Consider the following 26000-nt stretch of genomic DNA (forward strand, 5'->3'; position numbering starts at 1 on the left):
TGAAACTTTGATTGAGATTGGTGAAAATAGCATGTGGGTATAACCCAGAGCTTCTGCCAGTCATCTTAAAAGCACATAGAGCCTTAGAATGAACACAATACAGAGGAGAAGAGAGCCTAGGGATGCAGAGATCATGTTATCCTTATTGAGTCCCTTGATCAAACTCTACCTGAAGCTAAATATCCCTGGAATTTTTATTTATGTGAACCAACAAATTACTTGGATTTTGTTGTTGTAGTTTATTTGTTTAACCCATTTGAGAGAGTTAGGAGTCATTTGTTTTCAAGTGGTAGACAGTTCTTCCCTGGAGAATCTCCCAGGCTAGTGACAACAGGATCGGGACTCAGTGGGTAAAAATAACAGAAACCTGAACTTCAACCTGACATAAAGATGGAACTTTCCAACACTGAATAATTGAGGAATAGGAATATGTTGTGGAATCCTAGTCAACAAAAGTATTCAAGCAGATTAAAGTTTCCTATCAATGTGTCAATTTTGGCACAGGGTAGGTGGATGGATAAGATGAACCCAAGCCTTAGGTTCCTTCCATTTTGATGATCCTATGAATATCAAGAATGACACAGTCCTCAGAGAAGGATTTCCTAAATAAACTAGGGAGGTTTCTCCCCTACCCTTGTTAACCTTTATCTCCACATCCCAACTATTTCCCAACAGTTACCATTATTTTTAATGATTGACTTATATTTTTGTCTATGTGTTTGTCTCCTCTACTAGACTGTTAGTTCCATAACAGCAGAGATCTTGTCCATTTCATTTTTCTGTACTTCCACCACCTAGCAAAAGGCCTGCCAAACACAGTAGACCTTTAATTAAGAGTTTGCTGAATGAATGAGAGAATGTATGAGACCTTCCTCACTCTGCATTTTCTATGAAGTCATTCAGAAAGGCAGTGTCCAAATGGAACCCATGAGGTCTGTAGCCATTAAATCTCACATTCATCCTATTTAAAGACATCTCATCAACATTTAATGCAAAATGTCATTTTAGTAAAGGATGTTATGCCACCCATGGCTACAGCATCCTCCATCCCTAACTCACTCATCCTTGTCTGGGAACATGTCTCTATCTCCTGTCCTGGTCATCTAGCATAGAAAACAGCCCATGGGAATTATGTGGGATGCAGACTCCCTCTGCAGCACCTCTCCCCACTCTCCTCATTGTGTTGCTTAATGCTCAAGCTTTGTCACCATCCCTTAAGACAACATAGGAAAAAAAACTCATTTACTGAGCACCTACTGTGTACCAGGATCTTTGCATATATGAGCTCATCTAATCCTCACAGCAACTCTACAAAATTGGCACTATTAGTCTTTATTTTATGGAGGCAGGAACTAAGGCTGAGAGAAGCCAAATGGCTTACTCAAGGTCGCACAGATCCAATGTTCCAATTTAAAGCTGTGACACTTCACAGTTTTTGCTCTTTCTGTTATCCCACACTTGGTTTTCCAACCTGAATGTGTGTGTGTGTGTGTGTGTGTGTGTGTGTGTAACTCTTCTTTATTCCCTAGCACTCTTTTCTGCAAATTTTTTTTCTCTCTGAGGACTGAGGCTCACACACATGTGCACGTGCACGTACACACACACACACCAAGTCATCAGCATCTTTCTTTTATTTATTGTACTGGAGGAGCAGGAAATTACACAAGCCTATTAAAGGCTAAGCAAATTCCAAGTAAATTGCATAAATGGGATTTTTTAAAAGCACACAAAATAACTCTAAAACAATCTATCCATTTCAGAACATCATCAGATACCTGGGGACTGCGCATGAAGAGATGTGCTCAGCAGCATCTTATACAAATTATCCAGACTCAAGCCTGTTTCCTCTCCTATCCAGCCTCATCTCCTGGACCCACAAACCAAAAGAGAGTGCCTGGGAATGAGAGAGCAAAAGAGAGACAGACAGACAGGGAGGGCTTTGATGGAAACCAAGACATCGGGAGGTCTCTGCCTCTGATTCAGGGTTATTTGAATCAAGGGAACTCATTTGGCCTCAAGCACTTAATCATTTTATTCCTCTTTCTGGTTTTATTTTGAGACATTAAGAGGAAAGAAGCATTATGGGGATTGAAGAGGGCTTTTTCTCTTTCTAGCTGCTGCTTCTGGAGTCCCTTACCCAATGCCCAGTGCATATGTTGGGCCAGATGGCTTGGACTCTTGGCAGCCAATTCAGCTGCTCAAGAACATGGTTGTGCTTAACTTCATCAGCTTGACTCTGCTTCAGTTCACCATGGAGTAGAAGCATGATACCCATCAGTTTAATTAGTTTAATGAGGGCTGAGGGAACTGGTCCACATTTTGAGTTTGTTGCACAGAACAAATTGGTTTGCCTTTCTCCCTCCTTGATCATTTAAGCATTCAAGAGGCTGCTCTCAATCATTTCCGAAAGGGGTTTTCACTCCCTTCTGTAAGGAGTTGGGCACTGTCCAGGGTACCAACATGACTGGGAGTTCAGGAAGTCAGTTCTTCAAGAGGTGCTTTTCTGAACAATGAGGACTCAGAGTACACTGACTAAACATTAAACCCACTAGAAGACTGGACCCTCTACTGTAAGGGTTCCTGATCCAATATAAGGCAATGTTTAAGCTTTTTACCTAAAGCATCGTCTCCAAAGTCAGGTGCACAGGAGATCTTTTGAGATTTGGGAATGTAATGTTAGGATTTCTGTGTATGATTATTTACCTTCTTTTAAAGTTCTACTCTTTGTTTATGATGTGTATACTATCTGCATGAGGGAGCATGCTCATATTTCTTCTAAGAGGGGCATGTGATCGGTTAAGTTTGGACATCATAGACCTACAGGTACAAAGAACACATAGCTCTGGTTCCCTGGAATTGAGGAGTCACGTGAACAGGTTGGAAGGACAGATCACAAACTGCTGCTGCTGCTGCTGCTGCCGCTGCTGGTAGTTTTAGAGTCTAGGTGTCTGAGCCAAGCACTAAGCCTATTGTGGGGAAGGGACATCCCCCCTTCCCCATCACAGACCCCAGAGAAATAACATACTCCCAAGCAGAAGAGAGATAGGCTGGGCTTGGATATTTTGTACACAATGCTGAGCTGAGCATGGGGAAGGGGCACATACAAGAGGATGAATGAATGCACTCCAACCTGAAAAGGTGTCAGGGGTTGCTCCTGACTCTACTCCATGAAAAGAGGTGCTTATGCATCAAAAAGCTCTCCAGAGTAAGCATTCGGATCTTCCTGAGACCGAGTCACCACCTTGAACTGGCGCCGGAGAAAACCGCCATAGCGCTTCTGGTTGTCCCACTTCAGCTTGGGACGAATGCGCCGCAAGAAGCCCCCATAGCGTTTGTACAGGTCCTCATGGCCCGTGCTATCCCCGTCCCCCTCCCCAGCCACCTCTGAGCTCCTCTTGGGGTATTTGCGCAAAAAGCCCCCATAGCGTTTGACCTGCTCCTTGGGGTCCTCCTCAGCGAGATAGAGTGTGCCAGTCTCCATGGCACCATCATTCAGCTGGGCATCCCTCATCAGCTCAGACTCTGCTCCCTCCCCAAACCCATCAGAGAGACCCCTGAGCTTCTCCTCCAGGCTCTTGCTCAGAGTGTTCTCCTTTGTTGAGATACTTGGGAGAAACTTGCTTTTCTCCAGCTCCTTCAGGAATGACCCAGAGAGCTTGGCCAGCTCACTGTAGGGCCCTTCCCCAACCGACTTGCTCCCCAAGTCCTCCTTGTCATTGAGCCCAAGGGTGGAGGGGCTGAAAAAAGACAGAAAGCTCTGGCATCTCTCCCATTCCTCAGAGGGCAGCAGGGCAGCCTGGCATTGCAGGGAGCAAATCTGCAAAAGACCCAAAAAGACCACAGTGGCAAATGATCAAAACACATGCACTGGTCTGCCCCAGGCTCCCCTGTCCAGTGTCTGAGAAAACCAAAATGAACGCCACTGCTAAGCCCTGGGCTACCCATGTTCATACTACTGGTGGTGCATAAACGTAGAGGACTTTGTGCCTGTGAGAAAGAGAAGACAGACCTGGAGAGGTGAAATGGCTTTAGACCCAGGACACATGGCTGCGGGTGGCAATTGCCAGAATTGGAAGTAAGATCTTCCCGTAGTGTTCTGCGTGCTCACCTTTCCCCCTCCACGTCTGACTCCCAGACAGGAAACCCCATCTCCATTAAAAATACAGATTCTCTCCCAGGCTTCCGCAGGTGTGAAGCACACTGCTAACTCTTGGTAAAGTGGGACAGAGAAGTGCAGCATGGCAGAGAACACACAGGAGAGGACACAGGAGGGTTCATCAGGCCTGGGGTGGGGGGCAATGGCATCACTTCATAGGGCCATTGGGAGCATTCAATCATGATGAAGATGACAATAGCAAAGAATATGGAACTTGAACCCAGGCCGTCCAGTGCCATGAGTCTTCATGCTTAAACGTGGTGCTCTTTGAGATTGGGCATGGGCAGGACCTGGCCTATTGTGTGCATCTCTCAGTGGCTAGAATTATGTATTAAATAACTTCTTTTGCCAGGTGCAGTGGCTCATGCCTGTAATCCCAGCACTTTGGGAGACCAAGGCCGGCGGATCACTTGAAACCAGGAGTTTGAGACCAGCCGGGCGGACATGGCAAAACCCCATCGCTACTAAAAATACAAAAATTAGCTGGGTGTGGTGGTGCACACCTGTAGTCTCAGCTACTTGGGAGGCTGATGTACAAGAATCACTTGAACCCAGGAGGCGGAGGTTGCAGTGAGCTGTGATAGTGCCACTGCACTCCAGCCTGGGCAACAGAGCAAGACTCTGTCTCAAACAAACAAACATAATTAATTAATTAATTAATAACTTCTGGCATGGGCTTGATAGCCCATGCCTGTAATCCCAGCACTTTGGGAGGCCGAGGTGGGCAAATCACTTGAGGTCAAGAGTCTAACACCAGCCTGGCCAACATGGTGAAACCCCGTCTCTACTAAAAATACAAAAATTAGCCGGGTGTGGTGGTGGGTGCCCATAGTCCCAGCTACTCGGGAGGCTGAGGCAGGAGAATCATTTGAACCCAGGAGGCAGAGGTCTCAGTGAGCCGACATCATGCCACTGCACTCAAGTCTGGGCTGAGTGAGACCCTGTCTCAGAAAAAGTAAATAAATAAATAACTTCTTTCACGATCTCATGGAATCACCTCCATTTTGCAGATGAAGAAACCGAGGCTCAGAGAGGGTGTTCCAAGTTCATGGAGCTAGAAAGGGACAGAATCAAAGTCTGTGTTCTGTCCCTATGCCCTTGGTACTTCTATTCCAGCCTTTCTGCTGTCATGGGAGAGACATGTGGGGGAACTTAAAGCAAAGCCGACAAGGTAGGGCCAAGAGGTGCTGAGGCCCAGGAGAGGGGTCGAAGCTTTGATCCTGTCAGCCAGATCTTTGCATTTAGGGGTGTTGGAGACAGCTCCTCTCATGGAACTGTCTAGATTTGGAGGTGCTCATCAGCCCAGGAAAAAGAAGCCCTGAAAAGTCAATCTAGAGCTGCTGACTGCCAAAGTCAGCACCACCTCAGAAATGACACTCCCTGTTGCCAGGCATCACTCTCCCTGGACACCTGAGTCTCTTGTCCTGGCCTAAGTGAACCCATGGTGGTGAGGTCCGGAGTGGGGACACAGCAGCCCCTGGTGTCCAGGCCATCTACAGGGCAGGACATCCACCACCCTGCACAGGTGGGATGGATCTACAAGACAGCACACAGCTGCCCAGGCCTGCAACCTCCCCTCTCTGGGCTGCCTCACACAGGTCCAAGGACCTGGGCATTGAAGAACCTTGCCTGAAACCTACCAGGGGGTTGATAGGTTTGGGACCATCCTGGGTCTTTACAGCACACAAGGAGCACCGCGACAGGCAGTCCGCTGTGGCGGAGGGGAACACGAGGAGGCAGGCAGCCAGGACCAGCCCCTGCCAGGCCATCCTGTCTCAGCAATTCCTGCTGGGGAGGAAGAAAGAGAAGATAATGAAATCTGTGATCACCACTCTGTAGATTGTGTTCTGAGCCCACAAAGTCATCTCTTTAACTCCTGCCCACAGCACTGCAAAGCATTCTGATTCCCATTCTACAGTCAAGAAAACAGAGGCCCAGGGAGGTAAAGCAGAGGCCCAAAGCCAAGAGTCAAGGAAGGGAGTGAGCACCCACTGTATACCCAGAGCTTTCCTGCACGTTCACTTTCAATCTGCACAATAGTTCTTCAATGTGGGCTGTGCTAGTTTGATTCAACAGATGGGCTCAGAGCTGGGAAGTGGTTGCACACAGCTAGGAAGTGGACAAGCCACGACTTGCTCTGGGTCTTTCAGACTTCAAAACCCACTTTGGCCACCCGCCAAGCCAGAAGATACTTGGCTAAATGCTCTTCTGAGTTCTCTGAGGTCTTTGTCTCTGTGTCCCAGACTGTCCCATGTCAGTCCTTTCGGCTGTGTGAGGGCTTCGGAATTTTTCTCTCCCACTCTGGTACTGTCACTGACCTTGGCCACGGCTCCACCTTCACTCCCTCTCCCTGCTGGCCTCCCTGCCTGCCTCCAGTTCCTTCTCTGATTCCTCCTTCCTACCCTGAAATGCCGGTCTTGGCAATATCAATTCTGTGAACAGACCCATTGGGTGGGGTCAGGCTGGCCCTTCTGCCTAAATGTCAGGGCTCCCTCAGTCCCTTTCCTACAATCCCACACTTCAGCTCTGGGCTCCAACCACATCAGCTTCTTGCAATTCCCTTAATGAATGCATCAGGCTCTGACCCACCCCCAGGCCTTTGCACATGCTGTTCCCTCTGCCTGGAGAACCCTTCATCTCCTCTTCTGTTACCTGTCATTTAGGTCCTGGATTAGATATTACTTCACCCAGGCAGCTCTCCCTGATTGCCTAGGCTAGGTGAGCTGCTCCTCCTTTCTATTCTCCCAGCAACATGTGCCTCTTCCATGAAAATAGTCTAATTTGGTAATTAGCTATGCGAGTCTTCAGGATTTGGTTCCACGTCTTGTCTTTTTCTCTGAAATAATCACTCTGTTCCTCAAATAAGCTTGCTCCTACCTCAGGGCCTTTGCACTTTCTGTTCTTCTGCCTGCAGTATTTTGACCTCAGACTTCTACATCACTAGCTCCTTCTTTGTCATTAAATTAGTTGTCACATTGGCAGAGAGGCATTTACTGATCACTATGTCTAATGAGGCTTCCTTGGTCTCTCTCTTACATCACCCTTTGTTTGCATCAGAACACTCCCACCTCATAGTCTCGTATCTATTTGATGCTTGGTTGTTGTTGGTGGTGTGTATGTTGTGGTTATTGCCTCCCCAGTAGAATGTTAGCTCCTTGAGGACACAGACCCTGTCTTATTCTCTGCTGTATACTAGCTCCTAAAACCCTGGCCAGCACATCACAGGTCCTCAATAAATTCTTGGCAGATGAATTAATGCTTCATAAATACTCGGTTAAAAGTTGTCTGTTTTGCAGGGCATGGTGGCTTACACCTGTAATCCCAGCACTTTGAGAGGCTGAGGCGGGCAGATCACTTGAGGTCAGGAATTCGAGACCAGCCTGACCAACATAGTGAAACCCCATCTCCATTAAAAATACAAAAATTAGCTGGGAAGAGTGGCATGTACCTGTAGCCCCATCTACTCAGGAGGCTGAGGCAGAAGAATCATTTGAACCCAGGAGGAAGAGGTTGCAGTGAGCAGAGATTGTGCCACTGCCATCCAGCCTGGGCGACACAGTGAGACTCCATCTCAAAAAAATAAATAAATAAATAAAAATAAAAAGTTGTCTGTTTCATAGTCAGCCCTTTATAAATCAGATATCAAGACTCAGGGCCTCGATATTTGATTTACGAGGGCGCAGTACAGTTCTTTCAACTGGATCCCCTAAGACACCCCACCCCACCCTGGCCAGGGGCTTCACGCTTCACCCAGCATGGTCTTTGTAACCTGACAACACCAATTTACTCTCAGAAATGGCTGTCCTCTTTTCCTCCAACTTCCCCATCCCTGCAAACTGCCTTGTTTGCTCAGGTGCTCAGAGTGTTTTGAAGCTTCCACTCCACGGGCCCCAGAACCCCACGCTGTAGCCAGAGCGGGGTCTCCCCGTGAAACCATGCAGTAGGCTCTCCCACCAGAGCATGCCTAATAGTGATCCCAGCCGCCATTTATCAGACCCCTACTGCTCTAAGCTCTTCAATTCATCACCTCATTTATTCCTTCAGGGAAGTGGGCACTTCTGGTCTGGTGAATTGCCCATGTTCTACCTCGAATAGTGAAGCTGGGGTGCAAGGCCTGTTCTGTTTGACCCCCTACACTTAATGACTACAATTTCTAGAGCAACTTCAATTCAGTGGCAGCTGCACCCTCCGTGAGATCCAAGGGGCTTTATATACAAAGCCCTTGACCTGTGTATTGTACTCAGCCTACCCACAAACTGTGAGAGGTGGGTATCACTAGCCCCACTTTATAGACAAGAAAACTGGTGCTCAGAGAGGCTTAGTAAATCTCCTGAGGTCACACAGCAATTCAAGGCACAAGCTCAGGCCCATGTGCCTTGCTTGAGGCTCTGGCAAGGTCTGCTCCCCTGAACCAGGGAGGCTCAGTGGAAAAGTCAGGGACGCGGACTTATGTCCCTCCTGTGTCTTTCTCTTCCCCTTGAGTCTGTCAGCTGCGGAGTGGATTACAGTTCCCCACCAGTGAGCCGTGCAAAGCGGGCAGCTCATGTTTTCTCTGATATCAGCCATGGCTGGGCTGGCCTGTTAGAAGATCAGCAGTGAATTAACCTACTGGGGAGGGGGCGCCTACCACACCATCTAACTCCTGGCTGAAGGCTTCCCACACAGCTTAGCTGCTAAGGTAGGGGACTCACGTTAAGATCTCTTTATCTCAGGCAAAAACAGCGTTGGCATCCTTGTCTTTCATCCATTAACTTTATATTGAATGATAATTCTGGTTGATCTGAAGGTAATGAGGTACTCACGATGTTCTGAGCAGTTCTCATGGATTAACTCATACATATTCACAGAAACTCTGCAGCATCGGTGCTGTTGCCATGCCCACTTTACAGATGAGGAAACTGAGTTAAGATTCTAGAGCCTGCCAAGATTCTACAGTGAGTAAGTGGCAAAGCTGGGATTCGTACCAGGCTGTCTGGCTCCAGAGCTACCTTCGTAACCGCTGTGTACTGCCCAGGCCCCTTCAGTCCTCTCATCTCCAGCCTCCAGCTTCTCCCTCCAGGTGGACCCTCCCCTGGTTCTGGAGTAGCCTCCAATCTTTCCCTCCTAGACACTTTCCACGCAGCAGCTGGAGGACCCTTCTGAAATGCAGATCTGACTGCACCTCTGCCCTGTGTCCACTGGCTTCCAGAGGAAGATTGTCCCCGTCACCTAGCAGCCCCGGGCTCTCCTAATACCAACAGCTCACATTTGCTAGTGCTCCCTGTGTGCCTGCCCCTGTGCTCAGAACTCTGTGTGTCTTATTGTAAGGGGGTCCTTCTGACAACTCCATAAGACTGGGACTAATATTCTCCCCATTCACGGATGAGAAAATGGAGACACAGAAAGAACATATAGTCTGTCCAAGCTATCCCAGCAAGTACACAGCACCCTGACAGATTGGATGTGAGTTCTGCCCATCCTGGGCTTGACCAAACCACCTGCAATTTCAAAACAAATGCTCCACACACCCCACCCTCCAAGCCTTTGCACAAAGGGTTTCCTCTGACAGGAACATCTTTCTCAACCCACTCATCCACTCCCATCACACTTTGACCTGGCTAATTCTTACTCATTATTCAAAACTCAGCCTCAGTTGCCTCTTCCAGGAAGTCTGTCTGGATTAGTTCCCTCCTTTGAGCTCCCACAGCCTCCTATGCTGGCTCCATCACAAAATTACCACTTACCTGTCTGAGTCCCTTATGGGCAGGTAGGGGGGTCGCTGAGGTGCGAGTGTGTTGTGCTTCAGGATGACAAAGAGGCCAGGTTGCAGGAAGGGACATAAGGGAGAGACTGGGGTGGAAAAGCAAAGAGGTGGGCAGAGGATGGATAATGCCGGCTGTCATAGGCCAAGGGAGAGTTTGCATTTGATCTAAATGTGACTGGAAGACTAAGGAAGTTTGAGTGATTGATGAATGAATGAATAAATGGTGTCCCAGTACCTCATACAGGGCTAGAATGAGAGCAGGAGCTGCACACCGATTAGTTATGAAAATAAACAGGCAATATTTTTAAATTAGGAAATTTTTACATTAAAAAAATCTCAATTTTCAATTTGTCTTGAAAAAACAAAAGGCCTGGGGACATTGAGCCTGTATTCCAATATGGCAACAGTCACAGAGGAAGAGCCGTACTGCCCATCGCCACCCGCGGAACCACCCGGGGCTTCCCTCACTGCCGACTGCCTGACAGACAAATGAGTCTGCAGCCCCTGAATTACCCACTCTAACTCGGAGAAGCAGCATGGGGTGGAAGGGACACAGCTGGTGAGAAAGGAGAGGTAGGACCTCAAATTCTTTCCTGACCCCGAAGCAGGATCACCAAGTGGTCAGTAAAGTGGGCTCAGGTCTCAGCCCACCACTTACCACCACTTTAGGAAAATGACTTAGCTTTACTGTGCCTCAGTTTTCTCAGCTACAAAATGGGGCTAATAATAATGCTTCAGAGGGTGGGCATAGGAACTAAATAAATGATCACATTTGAAGCACCTAGTGTGTGCTTGAAGCACCTGGCACATAGTAGGTGCTTTGGAGAGGGGAGTATGAAGACTCCAGTCTAGTCTTACTTGAGCAGTAGGGTATAGGAAAAGAAGAGGGCAAAAAGGAGAGATCATAAAGAGCTTGGCACACTGCAGAAACAAAAAATGCTGCTGCATGACTCACTGCCGTGGACGGAGGGCCTGCTGGGTGTTGGTCTGGGCTGAATGCCCTTCATCCATGATCCTGTCAACCCAGCAACAGCCACTGATTCTCAGGAGCCTACTGGGTGCCAGGCTGTGCATTACTGCTTTGTACATATTAGCTCCAATCCTCACAGCAACCCCAGAGGTGCATGTTTTTTTTTTTTTTAATATCCATTTTACAGAGGGCCAGACTGAGGCTGAGAAAGGGGAACTTGCTCATCCAAGTTCACCTGGAGTTATGAATGGGGGAGTTGGGATCCTGTTCAGATCCCTCTGGGTTAAAAGGGGATCCTAGTAGAGACACATTGGCCCTCACAATTTCATAGGTGATCCTATTTCCTTCCTTTTATAGGATAAATACATTACTGAACAATGTCAGATGGGCCCCGGGGGAAGCATTTCGACCTTTCTGATGGGGATTTGCCAAGGAATGGAGCTGGGAAGTCACACATAAGAGAGAGCCCTGCCTGCCTATCATGTCTGATTAGGGATGGGCCAAGGAGGAAAGGAACTTTGCCGATCATCGGGATGAGAAGTGGGAAGCAAGCCCCCTTGGTAAGCGGGAGGCATGACGTCAGTATCTGACCCTGAGGGAGGGCCTGCATGGTCTTCTTTCACAGACTTGGCCAAGGACCCGGAGGCCGCACAAGGAAAAGTCCTTTGCACTTGGCAGTTTGTGAAGCTTTTTCTCAGCCACTACCTCGGGTGCTTTGTAATAGCCCAGTAGGGGAAAGAGGGGCTGATGGGGTAGTGGGGTGATTCTCCCCTAACAGGTGGGGTTGTTTCAGACTCACCAGCCTCCCTAATCACATGAGCCAATTCCTTACGTAAATCTCTTTCTGCAGATAGGCACACCTCGTTGGCTCTGCCTCCCTGGAGAACCTTGGCTAATACAACACCCATATCCCTTTGTTTGCATCTATGTCTGTGGTTGTTTTCATGCTGCAAAAGCTGAGTTAATTGCTGAAACAGAGACTGTAGGGCCAAGAAAGCCCAAAATATTTACTCTCTGGTCCTTTACAGACAAGGTTTGCTGACCGTACTTTGACTGGTTTTATAAACATTTTATGATTCTAATAGTTTTTAAGCTAATTTTCTTGAGTCCTCAGGCACTTGAACATATTCTCAAATAATAAAACATTTTTTATGCCTTGCTAGTGGATGGATCTCTTACCAGGAGGTCAGGTGGGTTTCCCGATGGAAGAGGCAGGAAGAAACTGGCCCCATTCTTCAGCCCTGAGCCCTTTCTAGTTGCCTGGGCTGCTCTCCTGGCAAATACTGAGAGGACCTGGGGAGGCTTGCCTTGGGATTTACCTTTTCCTTGAGAGGGAAAGACATGGGCTCTGCGGTCATTTGGTGCCACCTCCTCCACAAGCCTCAGTCTTCTCATCTGTTATTGGGGTGTATCATCTTCCTGCACTGAGACAGCACTGCTTAAAGGGCCAGCACAAAGTAGACCCTCTTTTCACCCAGGGCCCAGAGTTCCTTGAAAGGGAATGATCTTTTTGACATCTTGGCTTCTCGATGATATTTCTATATTGTAGTCAGCTGAGGGCTCAGAGGAGCCGCGAGCGTTTTTATTTAAAAAGCCAGCATGGAATAATAATGGCTTGATTTAACATTGCAATGATCTCTCTGAGCACTTTAGTGCATATGATTACCCCTATTTGATGAAAGAGGAAATGGGAAAAGGTAGAAATGAAGTCACTTGTTTAAGGTCATATCATGAGTCACGAGGGAAATGGAGACAGAACTCCAGCCTCCCACACCCGAACCGTGACTCCCACTAAAGAGATGCCATTGTTTCAATGACCCTGCAATGACAACCATCCTAACAGCCAGCAAGGACTGAGACGCTGTTCTGCACCTGCCCCATGCACTCCAGGTGCCTCCCGTGGACCCTACGGGGCAGGGGCTAATATTACAGCTTGGGATCCAGATGGGAAGGTGAGGATCAAGTGACAAAGTGCCTCTCCGTGGTCACAGAGCATGGCAGAGTTGGAATTCTCTAAGTCCATCGCATTCCTCATTTAGGGTGTAGCTATGAGAAGGGACAAGCTCTTTGCTGTCCACTTTATTTCAATTATTTCTCTCTTCTCTTGAAGAGAATCCAGTGGGTTGGGAACTATTAGTTCCATTTCCAGATGGGGAAAACAGAGGCTCGGAGTCTAAAAGACTGGGCCAAGACCAAGAAGCAAGGAAACAGCAGAATAAGATTTCAGAGTCAGTCTGCTGACCACGCCACAAACCATCCTGAGGCCTAAATATGTATCAAGTGTCTTTCGGATAACCTCCCAAACTCTCACATTCCTGACGTTGAAACCATTTCAGGAGCTTTTACCCCACACTCAAAAGTGTAAAGTTCACCCTTGTGGGTCTCCAGGTGGTTGGCAAAGGGAGCCCCTGAACCCGGAAAAGCGGTGCCCCTTGTTAGGTGTTAGCATCGTAACAAAAGACGAATGATCAATGGGAAGGAGGCTCGGGTTCTGAACAGAAAGTAAACCCACACTTTAGCCTGGCAAAGATCAAAGCACAGAATCGGATGAGGGTCCCGTTTGGTGGTCGGCTGCATTTGCTGTGCAGAGACCAGAGGGAAAGACGGCCTTGCAGGCAGTGGTCCTGGTGGGATCATTCACTGCATATTTAACAGAACGGTTTTCAAGAGCAAGGTTTGGATGGAACCGCCACCCTTTTTGTTATCTGGTGCAATTAAGGGATGGGGAGAAAGGCAAAAAGAGGATAAGCTAGAGAGATATGGAGATGAAGAGACATAGAGAGAGAGATGTAAAAAGAGAGAGTTAGAGATATAGACACAAAGAAAAAGACAGGGGCCCAAAAGAATGGCAGAGGTGAGAACTGCACACACAGAAAAAGAGACCGAGACACCGAGAAAAAGCAGAGAGAGGTGGAGGACCATATGGGAAGAAAAAACAAGATGAGACATAGAGATGGGGAGAGGACAAATGGGAATAGAAGGGAAGGGGGTGAGGAGGAGGGGAAGAAGAGGGAAAAAAGGGAAGGGAAGTGAACACAATAAGAGAGAGAGAAGTGGGGAGGGAGAGTAGATTTTGATTCAGGATGCTGACCTACCGTGTGAATCACAAACACCAATTCTCTCCCTCCTGCTGCTCTCTGAGTCTGCCCTTTGTTCCTAGGGACCCGTGGGCAAGAGACCCTGCCACATAATAACTGCTCAGTAAACCGCTGTCAAGTTAAATCAAATTGTCCAGGAATAGGACAGGGACCAAATGGCAGTTCAAGCCAATGCATCAACAAATTGCCTCGGTGCATATGTCTGTGGCTTGTGGCCAGCCGCTCTGGCCAGTGGGATGACCTGGATGGACTCGGAGGAGCCCCCTGAGCCAAGCCATGTGCCTCATGGACCTGGGCCATCGTCCTCCTGCCAGGAGCATCAGTCTGGATCCAGCCTGGGAGGGACTGATGAGGGTGCGCTTCACAGCACTGACAGACCCCAGTCCATTTCGAGGGTCTGATCCTGGGGCTTACCTGGGTGTCTCCAGCCGATGTTTACTGCCTACCACAGTGGCCAGCTCTGTCTCAGTGAAACAGGTTTATCACTTTGTCAGACCCAGCAAGATTAGCCAGCATTCATGGGCTGAGATGAGTGAATACAGTGAGAGAAATCAGCTGTGTAACCACACTTTCTCAGGCATGCATTGAAATCGAACCAGTAACTATTGATCTCTCTTACAATGATGGAAGAGATCTAATAAATACGACAATTGTGCAGGAATGACCCAAGGAGGTGGGTAGTGGGACGTGGATTTAGGGAGTATCGATCAAAAAGAGACTTCATGATCCTGATGCAGCAGATGAAATAAAAAGTCTTCTGCTGGGATGGGGAGGGGAAAGGAGCACCAGCCCCTCAAATGAAAATATTAGACATTAGATCATACTTCCTGGACATAGCACACAGCATGATGGAGTGGGATGATCAGCGATATGATAATCGATGGAGAGAAAGGTCCAACCTCACCACTTCGGAACAGTGAAAATCTGAGCAGTCATGCCAGTATTTATTGAGCACCTACTGAATGCCAGGCATTTTGCTATATCCCGTTGGAGGCTTGCAATAACCTTAGGAGGTGAATATTATTATTATTCTCATCATACAGGTAAGGAAAGTATGACTCAGAGAGGGACTTCTACTGTTCCAAAGTCACACAGTAAGTGAGTGGTAGGATCTGGGATTTCAGCCCAGCACTGTTTCAGGTGTTGTGAGACACACGTGTAGATGACAGATGGAAAATTCCTGCCTCCCAGGAGTTACTTCAAGAAACCTTAACTCCTTCCACGTGTTTTAAGATCGCAACTCTCTCAAATAGCCCCAGAGCTGATCCCTTCGCCTGCTCCCTTAAAATGTGCTGCCTTCCGCCACATAGCCTTGGGAACCAGTGTGACATCCCCCTCCCAGCTGCCAACAGAGGCATAGGGTTTGCCTGCCACCTATCACACCTCTAGCTCAGCTGGGGCAAAGCAGTGGGCTTGAGATCCCGTCAGTGAACGCAAACCACCCCCAGGCAGCATAACTCACCGGCTTGGGCTGCTGCAACAGCTCCCCCCACGCAGATCTCAAAGCCTGAAGATAAATGACCTGCAAAAATAGAACAAAGGCAAGGTGTGGTGGGACTGGGGGGGAGAAGAGGAGGGAAAAGAGAAGGAAGGTGCCACAGAGGGGTGGGAGTGAGGCCTGCGGTGAGAAAGAACAGAAGAGGACCGACATTCTGCAACGCTTTGCAATGGATCTCGACTGGGATGCCTGTCAAGTTAGAAAGGCAAGCCTTGTATATTTCAGCAACCCTTGGAAGAAAGATGATAATGAAGACTTTCAGTCTGTGGGAGGGGAATTGAAATCAGATCCAATAATCAAAAGAGCTTGTTTCCCCTGGGAAGACTGGAGACTTAATTAAGTAATGTTTGTAGAGCTTGGAGGGATTCTTGATACCCAGGAAAAAGTAAGCAGTTGCAGAATTTACTCTTCAACCTTGGAGTAGTCAGCAGGCTTTTTTTTTTTTTTCCTGAAACTCATCAGCTTTTTGCTAGAATCAAACTTTGAGACTTGGTACTTTTCTGAATACGGGTCTCTGGACCAGTGAGCAAATGGCTTTCCCTTTGAGCCTCCTCCTGGCCTTAGACTCCTCTGGCTGTAGTTAATAGGAGAGCAACAAGTCCTTTCCAAGTAAAATGTACAAGAAAATGCCTGCTAAGCCTGGGCCTCCTGGCTTGTTGTCACTCCCTTTTCCCATTCCCTTCCAACAAAACATCCCCAAACTTCAACCTGTATCAAATTCCATCAAAAGAAGCCACTCAAACCAGCACCCTGTCAGCAATTAAACACAATCCGAAAAGAATGAAAAGGCCGAAGCTGGCCGTACATTGATGTACCTGTTATGTGATAAATGCCAGAGCCTTGGATCTCATTAATGTCCCCAAACTGTTGTTCTCTAAGTCCAGTGAGACTCATTGACCTTTAAAATCGCCCTGATTAGTGAAACCTCTCACTTCTCCCATCCAGGGTGTCCCATTTTCCCCAGACCCTGGGAATGGCATGGGAACTGCTGTGTGGGAGGCTGCAAGGAGAAGACCCTGGAGCTAAAGCCAAAGGGTGGTCCTCTTGGGAGAGAGCTTACCACCTGTTTAAGCCAGGACCCTGCAGAAAGGGAGAGTCCAAAGAGCAGTCTCTCACTGGTCTGGCTTTTGTGAACTAGCCTCCTAACTGTAACCACCTTTGCTAGATAATCAGACCCAAACCTAAAATCCCCAGCCCGAGCTCCCACCATCTCTAGGTCCAGAGGACCAGGAATAAGCAAATAAAACCAAGCGATAGAATTCCAGTGCCCCCTCTGGATGTTACCTGCACTCTGCTTTGTCCCTGGGCAGCTTCTGGCCGAGCAGGTCGGAGGTGGCAGTGGCTGGTCCAAGGCTCAGGGGCCTCCCTGACTCCGGCTTGGGAGGAGGTGCCAAAGAGGCAGCTGTGAACACCACCAAAGCCCCTTCAAATGGCAGTTCTGGTGCCTCTTCCCCCCTTTTATGGACGAGAGCCTCCCCTGTCGCTCAGCCCTTGCTGAGCACAGGCTGCTGGGAGCCAATGGGGAAGTGGCTGAGAGCAGTCAGAGCGCAGACCCCCAGGCCCTTCAACTCGAACTCCCTGGGCCCGACACAATAGGCTTCTCTTCGTGACAGGGATGTGGAGGAGGAAGGCAGCCGTGTTGGGGAGGGGGCGGATTCTGGGTGTAGTGCTGTTTGTCACTTGAAATCCGGCCACTTCAGTTTTTGATGCGTTTCCAGGAGAGTGTCACAGGAAAAAGAAGACAGGGGAGGACAGAGACAGAAGAGTTAGAGAAAGAGAGAGAGAGAGACTCAGAGAGAAAAACAGAATCGGAAATCGAGAAAGAGGCAATGTCGGACCTAGGGAGTGATACAAAGGAGGGGAGAAAGAGAAAGAAAAACAGAGACAGAGAGTGGCAGAGATAGGGAGATGGGTAGAAACACAAGGAGAGAGGGACAGAGCAAGAAAAAAGGAAACCAGCCAGGAAGACTGTCAGACTCAAAACACACTGATCCACAGACAGACAGACGTGGAGACAGACAGAGGCTGAGACAGTCTTCTGATCACGGAAGGGAGTCGGGAGATGACAGCCGAGTCAGCAGGCACGTGCATGGCCCGCTGTTGTGTGCCGTGGCAACTCTGTGTTGGCTGGTGCACGCGTGTGCTGGAATCTTTTTGTGTGTACATTTGCCTGCAAACGGCATTCGGCTCTGGTACATGCCTGAGCTGGTGCCAGGCACACTAGCCCTGGCAGAAGCACAGCTCTTCCCCGACAGCCAGGAGCTGCAGTTTAGTTTTCTCTGGCGGCAACACAAAATGAATAGCAGGAAAAACCCCTCAAAATATGGGCTGCAATATGCCTCAGCACACACTCTGGGTGAGGGATGGACCCACCTCAATATACCCTTGGCCTGGACCAGCAGCAGCTTGAAGGTGGCACTCTTCATTGCTGCAGAGACCTTCCAGAACATAGGGGTCTTTGAGTTTGGAAGAGAACATGCTTCTCTTGTCAGTCAATAGCAGACAGTTTGTGGTGGGAGGCACAACTATTTCAGAAGTCTAGCAGGGCCGCCCATTTTGTGGGCACCTGGCTGCACCAGGCAGTTAGGTAGAGTTGTCAGATTTAATCCTCATGACCTAGCCAGTTGGTTAATATTATCCCCATCTTGCAGATGAGAAAACAGAGGTTTGAGAGCTGAGAAACTTGCCTAAAGACACACAGCAAGTAAGTCATCCAGCTAGAATCTAAAGTCAGGTTGATCTATCCTCCAAGTTTCTGCTCCCTCCCTTGCCTCTCCCCAGGCTTGAATCTGCCCACACTGAGGGGTGGGGTCAGTTTTCTTCTCTGGGACTCAGCCTCTCCATACACAGGCTGTGCTTAATGACATTTAAGATGTGAGTTTGACTCTCAGGTCTGCCACTCACCATCGGAGAGACCTTGGATAAGCTGCCAACTTCAACCTCTAATTGCTCATCTGTACAGTGGGGACAACAGTATCATGGGGCTCTTGGGCTCTTGTGAGGGTGAAAGGAGGATGTGTCAATAGCACTTAAAGCAGCCAGTACGGAGCGAATGTTCTGCTCCCATCATTCCTGATAAACCACATCACTCCAGCTTTGATGCAGCCGGTTCTCCTGGGCATCCTCCTTTCCCTGCACCTGGCTCATTAAACTCTCACATGAGGAGGAGGGTAGAAGGGGCTGTTTGCTGAACACCTATTATGCCTCAGACATTTCCACATTCCATCACATCCTCACAACAAGAAAACCTGTGGCGTGGATCTCACAATGCGTCCTCAGATGGAGAAGGCAGCAGAAGTTCAGAGAGGCCCCAGCCACCCAGGGAGGGAGGAAGAACCGAGACCCATCCCTCAGATCCTGAAGCTGCAGCCCCACCACACTCCCCTCTGGACCCACAGCCTCACTTTCCTTCTCCTCCCTGTCTCCTCTTCCCGAGGCAGCACAAGGGGTCTGACTGGCGGGTGCAAGCGACTCCTGGTGCCCTATGTGGAAGCCCCTGTCCAGTTGGTGATAGCCAGTGCGCAGGGTCACCAAGCACTTGGCCACATCTCAGGCTGGCTTCTTGCATGGTGGCCAGAGGACATGAGTGGAGTCTATTCATTGCCACCCTGGGAATCTGGGAGCCCAGGAGTGAGCGTCTTCTTCATCCCCAAGGCCAAAGCCTCACTCCAGCTGCTCTCTTTCCTCATTTTTCATTTCCTCCTTCTCCTCCTAACCTCTGCCTCTATAAGCTCTTGGTAATAACCTTCGAATACACAGAGACTCTTAGAGAGGGAGTACAATGGCTCCCGTGGCTGGAAGTCAGCAAGCACTGGAAGAGCAGAGGACAGGGGCCTCTCCTGACTGTTATTCACCAGAGGGAAGTTGGGGCAGTGAGAGTAGAGACACTCATGGATAATCCTCATTAAGCCATTGATGTCTGATATCCTTCACCCCCTGAGTCTACTGTTGCCTCAAGAGCAAATAGTTCCTGCATTTGCTTTTCCTCTCCTTCCGCAGCCTCCTTTACACACACACACACACACACACACACACACACACACACACACGTAGAAGGCCAGGAGCAGCCTTCCCCCTTAGTCCTGGAGAACCTTGCCATAAAGCTCACCTTCTCCTGGGCTCAGTGATGCACCAATCATGGTGCTGGCCCTGTGGGCAGCAGTCCCGGGGGTGGGTACCATGGCTCAGTCAGGCTCACTTCGGCTTAGATCCCGACGCCACTGCTTCCTCACTGTGTGACAACTGATGGATACTTCGCCTCTCTGAGCACCTGAGTCATCTTCTGAAGACAGGAGGATGCTGCTAGCTTTTATACAGATGTCAGGGCTCATTCCAAAGCTCTAGAATGCTCCCTTCCCTGCACACCCTCCGTGCATGACCAGTCTCTACTGCAGATCTCGAGGTGGGCAAAAGGCAAAGAATAAAGAAAAGGAAATATTTAAAACAACCAGTCCTCAAATCATTCCATTAGGTAGGATTCAGGAAGCACAGGCTGGAAGACAGAAAAGTTAAGAAACAAAACCAGCATTTCTGAAGGGCTGTCTGCTACCAGGCCCCATTGTAAACCCTTGACACCAATCAACACCTGATTCTCCCCACCATTCTGCCATTAGATGCAATTCCTGCCCCCACCTTACAGAGAAGGAAACAGAGGCTGGGAGAAGTTAAGTCACTCGCACAAAGGCACACAGGTAGAAAGTGGCAGAGCACAGCCTGATCCCAGGCAATCCGACTCCAGGCATGTGCCCCAGCCAGGAGCTGCTCTGAGCCAGGAGCTGAGCTGCGTCTGGGCTTCTCCTCCCTGTTCTGCTTCATGCTCCGAGCTCTGTGTGCGTTCTTTACTCACCTGTCGGCCTGGAAAAGTGGCGGCAGGCAACATGGATCACTCAGGAGGACCTCAGTGGGATGAAGTTCCGGTCCTGTGGTCAGCATCAAGTCTCCCAAATCACTTTTCATGCTGCCGTGTGTCCAGCATGGATGTCCACACCGGGGCCGGGTGGGCAAAGGCGTGAGAGACTCCCACTGCCCCAGCCGTCGTGTTTGTGCCTCGCTGCTGCAAGAGGGAGTGAGGAGCTGTGCTCATCATCTCTCTCTCTCTTTCTCTCTCTTTCTCTTCTTCTTCCTCTTCCTCTTCCTTTTCTTCTATATTTCTGTATTGAAACATCCCAATGTGCCATTCTCAGTGCTGAGCCCTTAGGGCTTAACATGCCACACACAACTTTGCCCCCTTTGTCCTCACGATCCAGGTAGAGGGGCAGGTATAGGAACAGCCACTCACACCAGCACGGCAAGTAGGGGCTAGGAGACCTGGAATACTGCGGGAACAGAAAAGGGGCTCCCAACCAGCCTGCTGAAGCGTTGGGAGAAGGCTTCCTGGAGAAGGTGAGCATGAAGCTGAAGACTGAGGCACAGGTGGGATTTCCAGGCAGAGGGCAAGAAAGGGCATCTCAGGCAGAGGGAACAGCTTAGGCAAAGGCCTACAAGCAAGAAGAGTTGAGTGGGACGGTGGGGGAGTTGCTCTTGACTCCCCTCTTTCTCTTGCCCTGACACCTCCTCTTCACTGCTTCTGACTCTATCGCCTGGGCCCCCGGTCGCTGTCACTTCTCTCCTAGATGGCTGGCCTCTTCCTCTGCCCTTACCCAGCCTACTATTTGCTCCTCAGCAGCCAGAGAGATTCTTTTAAATGCAACTCAGGCCAGGTGCTATGGTTTATACCTGTAATCACAGCACTTTGGGAGGCCGAGGCAGGTGGATCACCTGAGGTCAGGAGTTCAAGACCAGACTGGCCAACATGGTGAAATCCTGTCTCCACTAAAAATACAAAAATTAGCCAGGCATGGTGGTGGGCACCTGTAATCCCAGCTGCTTGGGAGGCTGAGGCAGGAGAATCGCTTGAACCTGGGAGGCAGAGGTTGCAGTGAGCGGAGATCATGCCATTGCACTCCAGCCTGGGTGAAAAGAGTGAAACCTTGTCTCAAAAAAAAAAAGAAAAAAAAGAAAAGCAACTCAGATTGTACTTCACCCCTGCTTAAAACACTCCAGTGGTTTTCCTCTGACTTGGAAGAAGGTCCACGTGCCTCACTTGGAAGGTCTACTCTCTGCTGACCTCCTGTCCTCCCCGCTTCCTGCAGCTGCCCTGGCCTCCCTGCTGCTCCTCAAACACACCAAGCACATTCCTGCCTCAGGGACTTTGTGCTTGCTGTGCCTTCTCTGAAGAACACACTTTTCCCCACATTCCTTCCATCACTGCATCTGGCTTTGGGCTTAAACGTCACTTCCTAAAACAGGTCTCTTCTGCACACCCTGTGTTCTGTCCCTCTCCATCCCTCACCCACCTCTGTCAGTCTCCACAGCATTTATCCCTCCCTGATGCAATATATTTATTGGTTTATCTGATTATTGCCTGTTTCCGCTGGTGGAATGTAAACTCTAGGGAGGTAGGAATTTTGTCTTGCCTGGCACATTGTAGGTGCTCAGTACACATTCGTTGAGTTAGTGACTAAGAGAACAACAGATGGTTCAGTGTGGCTGGAGCACAGAGTGAAAGATGGGAAATGGAGAAGAAGCCACACAGGACCCCAAGGGCCTGGTCAACATAGCACTTTATCTGAAGCACGTTTGGAGGCTGGAAAGGGTTGGCAATGGCTCTCCATGTGGACAGAGAACTCAGAGATCTGGAGGGAACTTATTCAATCATTTAATCTGGCTGATGAGCATTTCTTGGTGCTCTGGTACTGGTGATTCAGATTCAAATCCAACAAGATTCCTATGCTCAACAAACTCACAGTCCAATAAGGGATATCTGTTGGCATAAAACACCATGGAGTGGGTGCAAAAGCAAAGCAATGCAAGATACAGAGGCAGCAGTGATGTACTCTGTCTGGGGACCCCTGAGTAGGCAAACTCTAAGGTGGGTTTTGAAGGATGAATAGGAGTTTGCCAAACAAAGTTTGGTCTCCTAATGCACCTCAAAGAGCCAATGTCAAGGAAATGGAGACATTGAAAACTTCGTGTGTTATGGCTGGAATGTAAAAGGGTACAGTGTTATGGAAAAAAAATTTTGATGGGTTCCTCAAAATGTTAAACATAGAATTACGATATGACCCAGCAATTTCACTCCTACATATACACCCAGAATAATTGAAAATAAGGACTCAAACAGACACTTGTACACCAATGTTTATAGCATCATTATCATCATCATCATCACCATTAATTTAGAGACAGTGTTTCACTCTATCACCCCGGCTGGAGTGTAGTAATGTGATCACAGTTTCCTGTAAGCCAGCTTATTTACTTATTTATTTATTTTAGGGACAGGGTCTCATTATGTTGCCCAGGCTGGTCCCAAACTCCTGGCCCCAAGTGATCCTCCCACTTCAGCCTCCCAAAGTGCTAGGACTGCAAGTGTGATCACCATGCCCAGCCTATACCAGCATTATTCACAATCAGCAAAAGTTAAAAACAATCTGAGTGTTCATCAACAAAAAAATAGATAAACAACATGTGGCAGATGCACATGCAACAAATAATTATTTAGTTATATAAAGGAATGAAGTTTGGATCATGCTACAGAATGGGCAAACCTTGAAAACATTACGCTAAGCGAAATAAACCAGACACAAAAGGACAAATACTGTACGATTCCACTTCTATGAGGTACCTAGAACAGGAAAATTCACAGAGAGAAAAAGCAGAGTAAAGTTTACCAAGAGCTAGGCGGAGGGGGAAGTGGGGAGTTATTGCTTAAATGGCACGGAGTTTCTGCTTGGGGTGATGCAAACATTCTGGTATAGATAGTGGTAATGGATGCAACAGCATTATGAAGCCACAGAACTACCCATTCCCAAAGGGCAAAACTTCACCTTCTCTCCTATTTTGCCTCAGCTGGCAGCACAACTTCCACACTCTGAGCCGATAGTTGTTGTCCATCTACTTGATGCCCATCACTCTGCCAGTTCGTCTCTATGTATTATTATCTCATTTAATCCTCACAGCAAATCAACAAGGTAGGTGCTATTTTTGCCTTCATCTGCCAGAGGAAGAAACTGAACTCAGAGAGGTGGCCACTTGCCTGAGGTCATACAGCTCATAAATGGAATAGACCCCAAGTTCCTCTGACTGCAAAGACCATGCTTTGCACTACTACCTCACAGAGGCAAGCTGAAACCCAAAAGCAGCAAATGCATACATGCTATTATCCACTGAGAGTCACCCTGTGCCAGGCAGAATGCTAAGAACAGGGATACATGATCTTTAGTAACTTCTCAGCAGCCCAGTTAGGCAGGCACTGTAAGTTCTACTTTGCAGATGAAGAAACAGACACTGAGAGGTGAAATGACTTCCTAAGTAGCGCAGCAGGACAGGGACAGAGTCAGGACTCACATCAAGATCTGTATAGCTCCAAAGTCTGTGCCCCTTTCTGCTTTGTCACATCCACCCATGATGCTCCTCTGTCCTTCCTAGACTTCTGGGACCAAGACCTGAACAAGAATTTGACCAGCACATGGTAAGGAGGGACACCTGTTTGCTGAGCACCTACTATATTCTGGGTCCGGACTACAGGCTTCACATTTATGACCATGTGTCTGGAACATGTGCCTGACCTCTGCTGCCAGTCGAACAAGAGGTCAGTGGCAGGATTGGATGCCTGGTCTAGACTTCACTGGGTAATAATGTGAACTGTTTTTAGCCCCCTGCACAAAAGAGAAAAACCTTACATCTCACATCACTAAAATCTAATCACAGCCTCCACTCATCAAGTCTCTGCTAGGTGCCAGGCACATCTCCTAAACTATCTCATTTAACCCTCACAACAACTCTAGGAGGTAAATATCATTAGCTCCACTTTGCAGATGAGGAAACCGAGCTGAGGGCTCAGTCACCTGTCTGAGGTTACACAGAATGTGGTACAGCTAGGTTATAAACCCCGGTCTGTCTGCCTCAAAAGCCAGGGCTCTTTTCACTCATCAAGCTACCTCTCAAAAGCCACCATCTCCTAATTCCTCAGCAGCAGCCTGGGCATCAGCAAGAGGACAGACCTGCCCGAAGATCCTGGGTATTTGATCTGAAATGAGACCCTTCATCTAAGACCTGCTCCTCATCATCCCATGAGCCCCATAATATACATCATTCCTAATAATAGCTCTTTATGCCAGGTGAGTTTCTTTTTGCCAAAGGAGGAGATTAAACTGCTTTTTTCTCAGTCATAAATCTTATAGTTTCTCCTAAATCCTATTGAGCTGACAAATTGTGGCCTTTTCTGTATTCATTCCACAAGACACCTGGAGTATGTATTATAGGCCAGGTTCTCTGCTAAACACTCAGTTGCATGGCTAAGATGACCCAGTTCCTGCCCTCTGGGGATCACAAGCTGGCAGGGATGATAGGAAGTAAACAGTACTTTCAGTAATTTCAGCACCACCTGGACGGGGCTGAGATAGAGGTGTGGATATACAGGAGAAGTACCCAAGCCAGTCTGTTCAATATGGGAAGTCATCCTGGAGCTAGAGACCAAGGCTGGATTTTGAAGGATGAGTAGGAGAGCTCCATGGTGATCAGAAAGAGTTCTGTGCAGCTGAAAGAAATCATCCAGGCTTTTTAAAGCAAAAGTTGATTTAACACAGGGGATAAGGAACTCTAAAAGGTGCTAGCGGAGGGAAGGTGCTGGAGGAGTCAACAGGGCCTCTGTAAATGACTCCCAGAATACTACCTGACCAACCAGCCATGCAATCAGAAAGCCAGGCAAATGGGAGACCACCCCTGCAAATAGTGAGTTCAAGAACTTACTGTCACACTTGGGTCCAGGGATCTGGAAGCTGGGACTGGGGAGCCACCATGACGTCATCACAACTGCCTCTCAACACCCATGGAGGTGGCCACCAGACTCTGAGATGCTGCTGCAAAAACCCCCATGCCACCATGATGGCTCCTGCTGGAGGAAAGAGCCACAGCAGCAGAGAGACGGCCTCTGTTTCAATTCCAGAGTCAAACTCTCACACAGCCTAGATAATTGACAGAACATAATTGACATCGAGAACTTTAGCTGCAAGGGAGGCTGGGGAAAATAGTTTTCAACTCCTATCTCTGCAATACGGGAAAGTGCACCAAGGAGAAGAGGGGGAGTGGATGGGAATGGGGGCTGAGGCCCAAGCACGCATATCCCCCACAACTGGGAAGGAAAGGAGTGAGTGCCCTAGGCCAGGTGGACACATATCTTGAATTTTCTCTTCTGCCTCCACCCAGAGGCCCTTTTTCAGGTCAACACTCCGCAGGTGATATAAGGACCACCCACAAAGACCCCTTCCCTGTGGCCCTGTCAGAGTGGGGGACCAGTGAATCCAGATTCTCACTTCTGTGATGAGGAAATAGAGGTGCAGAGGGAAGACTATTGTCTTAAGGCCACACAACTCCATGGAAAAGTGGGGCCTAGAACCTTGTTCTCCCCTTTGTGTTGTGCCTGCTCTGCCATCCTCTTCTTCACGTTCCAGGGCTGGGGCCTGGCTGGAGCTGGGGGTGATGGCTGGTGTAGGTGA

General features: G+C 48.6%; 1 protein-coding gene across 3 annotated transcripts; it reads right to left on the reverse strand.

Annotated features, from left to right (window-relative positions):
• Positions 1–1613: 1613 nt before the first annotated feature.
• On the reverse strand, positions 1614–20335 carry PDYN (prodynorphin). Of its 3 annotated transcripts, none has more exons than XM_016937317.4 (4): positions 20312–20335; positions 15430–15489; positions 5797–5944; positions 1614–3817 (listed from the first exon to the last, which is right to left on the reverse strand). In XM_016937317.4, exons 3-4 carry the CDS (start codon positions 5923–5925, stop codon positions 3182–3184), a joined length of 765 nt encoding a protein of 254 aa, XP_016792806.1. In that variant the 5' UTR covers positions 5926–5944; positions 15430–15489; positions 20312–20335; the 3' UTR covers positions 1614–3181. The 3 variants fall into 3 exon arrangements, with proteins under 3 accessions (XP_016792806.1, XP_009434974.1, XP_001155165.1); XM_009436699.5 differs by lacking the exon at positions 20312–20335 and adding an exon at positions 16750–17068 and having other exon boundaries at positions 5797–5941; XM_001155165.7 differs by lacking the exon at positions 20312–20335 and adding an exon at positions 16750–16897.
• Positions 20336–26000: the final 5665 nt, after the last annotated feature.

The sequence above is a fragment of the Pan troglodytes genome, chromosome 21, assembly GCF_028858775.2.
Source record: "Pan troglodytes isolate AG18354 chromosome 21, NHGRI_mPanTro3-v2.0_pri, whole genome shotgun sequence".
Classification (NCBI taxonomy): domain Eukaryota; kingdom Metazoa; phylum Chordata; class Mammalia; order Primates; family Hominidae; genus Pan; species Pan troglodytes.

What these genes read in the sequence shown, in the direction of transcription:
- PDYN (XM_016937317.4), bottom strand. Translation starts at nt 5,925, where the DNA reads ATGGCCTGGCAGGGGCTGGTCCTGGCTGCCTGCCTCCTCGTGTTCCCC. An exon ending in CCAAACCTATCAACCCCCTG is followed by an intron (nt 3,818 to 5,796) that starts GTAGGTTTCAGG and finishes GGTCTTTTGCAG; the next exon opens with ATTTGCTCCCTGCAATGCCA.